Source organism: Elephantulus edwardii, unplaced genomic scaffold (assembly GCF_000299155.1).
Source record: "Elephantulus edwardii isolate Elephantulus edwardi_28Jun2011 unplaced genomic scaffold, EleEdw1.0 scaffold00044, whole genome shotgun sequence".
NCBI classification, from domain to species: domain Eukaryota; kingdom Metazoa; phylum Chordata; class Mammalia; order Macroscelidea; family Macroscelididae; genus Elephantulus; species Elephantulus edwardii.
The window spans coordinates 10,612,616-10,614,127 of NW_006399794.1; the positions used below are offsets into that span (position 1 = coordinate 10,612,616).

Here is a 1,512-nt window from a genome sequence, read left to right on the forward strand (position 1 = left end):
TAGAAAATATTATGCCACATAATATATTTTAAGATACCATCCATTCTAGATACAATTCTGCCATTGCATAACCCTTTCCAACCTGCATCTCCACTTTAGGTTGTTAGAAGGTTATCAAGATTCTCATAATAGACTCCTTGTTTTGATATAATATCAATTGCATAGCATGCAATCTAGGATGCCTTGTGATTATAGTGGGGAAATAAACCCTCTGTTCCTTAGTTTGGTCTCTCACTGAACTCTAAACTCTTCCTTTCTTCTCTGATAGAATTCGAACAATGCCACGACGGATCTCTTTGGTCTTGATGCTGTAGACAATGGGGTTAACAACAGGTGGGAAGAAGAGGTAGGCATTAGCCATCATAGATTGCAGGAGAGGAGATACATGATGTCCAAAGCGGTGTACCATGGACAAGCCAATCATAGGCACATAATAAGCTAGAACAGCACAGACATGCGAGACACATGTGTTCAGTGCCTTCCTTCTCCCCTCCCCAGTGGCAATACCCAGTACAGTGTGGAGTATGAGCCCATAGGAGACCACAATGAGCAACGAATCCAGCCCAAAAGTGGAGATAACAATGAAAAGGCCATATATATTGTTAATGGAAATGTCTCCACAAGGTAGATGAATGAGGTTGGGGTGGAGGCAATAGGAATGGGAGAGGACATTATGACCACAGAAAGGCAGACGGCGTAGGAGTAAGGGTAATGGGGCCATGAGCACAACGCTTTTCAGTGCAATAAGAACTCCTGTACCAAAGATGCGGGGTAAAGTCAATATGGCAGTATAGCGCAAAGGGCTGTATATAGCCACGAAACGGTCCACAGACATGGCTAGCAGCACAGCTGACTCCATGATTGAGAAGGAGTGAATGGAGAACATCTGGAGAAGGCATGCATCGAAGTCAATTTCGGTGATGCCAAATAGGAAGATGCCTAGCACTGTGGGCAGGGTGCATGCAGAAACACCAACTTCAGCCAATGCCAAGAGTGCAAGAAAGAGGTACATAGGCTGGTGTAGAGCGACATCTGTTCTGATGACATGTAGAATTGTACCATTTCCAAAGAAGATGATGACGTATATCAGGCAGAAGGGAATGGAGATCCAGATATGCTTTGTCTCCAGGCCTGGAATTCCAACCAGAACGAATGCAGTAGGCAAAATATCCGAGCTATTGGAGTTCTTCATGTTGAAATATCATCCCATAAAATTAGTGTTACCTTTATATTAAAAGCAAACAAATAGATACAATCATCAGAAAAGCCATTGGACACTGAGAACAGACAAGACTAAAACTAAATTCAGAGACTCAAGTGACCCCCCCCAAAAAAAAATCTCATGAAGCTGAGTCATGCCTGAAAACTGAGCGATGCCCATTATTAGGATACTTAAGTGAATAGGGATTATATTCTCCATTTTAGACAAATTCTGTACTAGTTGATAAATCTCTAAGAGAGAGAGCTACTTTGTATGAATATGTCTGGCCTTTGAAAGCTGTAGAAGAGAGA

At 42.3% G+C, this 1,512-nt stretch overlaps 1 protein-coding gene across 1 annotated transcript; it reads right to left on the reverse strand.

Annotated features, from left to right (window-relative positions):
• Positions 1-241: 241 nt before the first annotated feature.
• Positions 242-1,192, reverse strand: LOC102849321 (olfactory receptor 51J1-like). The gene has a single exon (XM_006885494.1). It carries the CDS (start codon positions 1,190-1,192, stop codon positions 242-244), a length of 951 nt encoding a protein of 316 aa, XP_006885556.1.
• Positions 1,193-1,512: the final 320 nt, after the last annotated feature.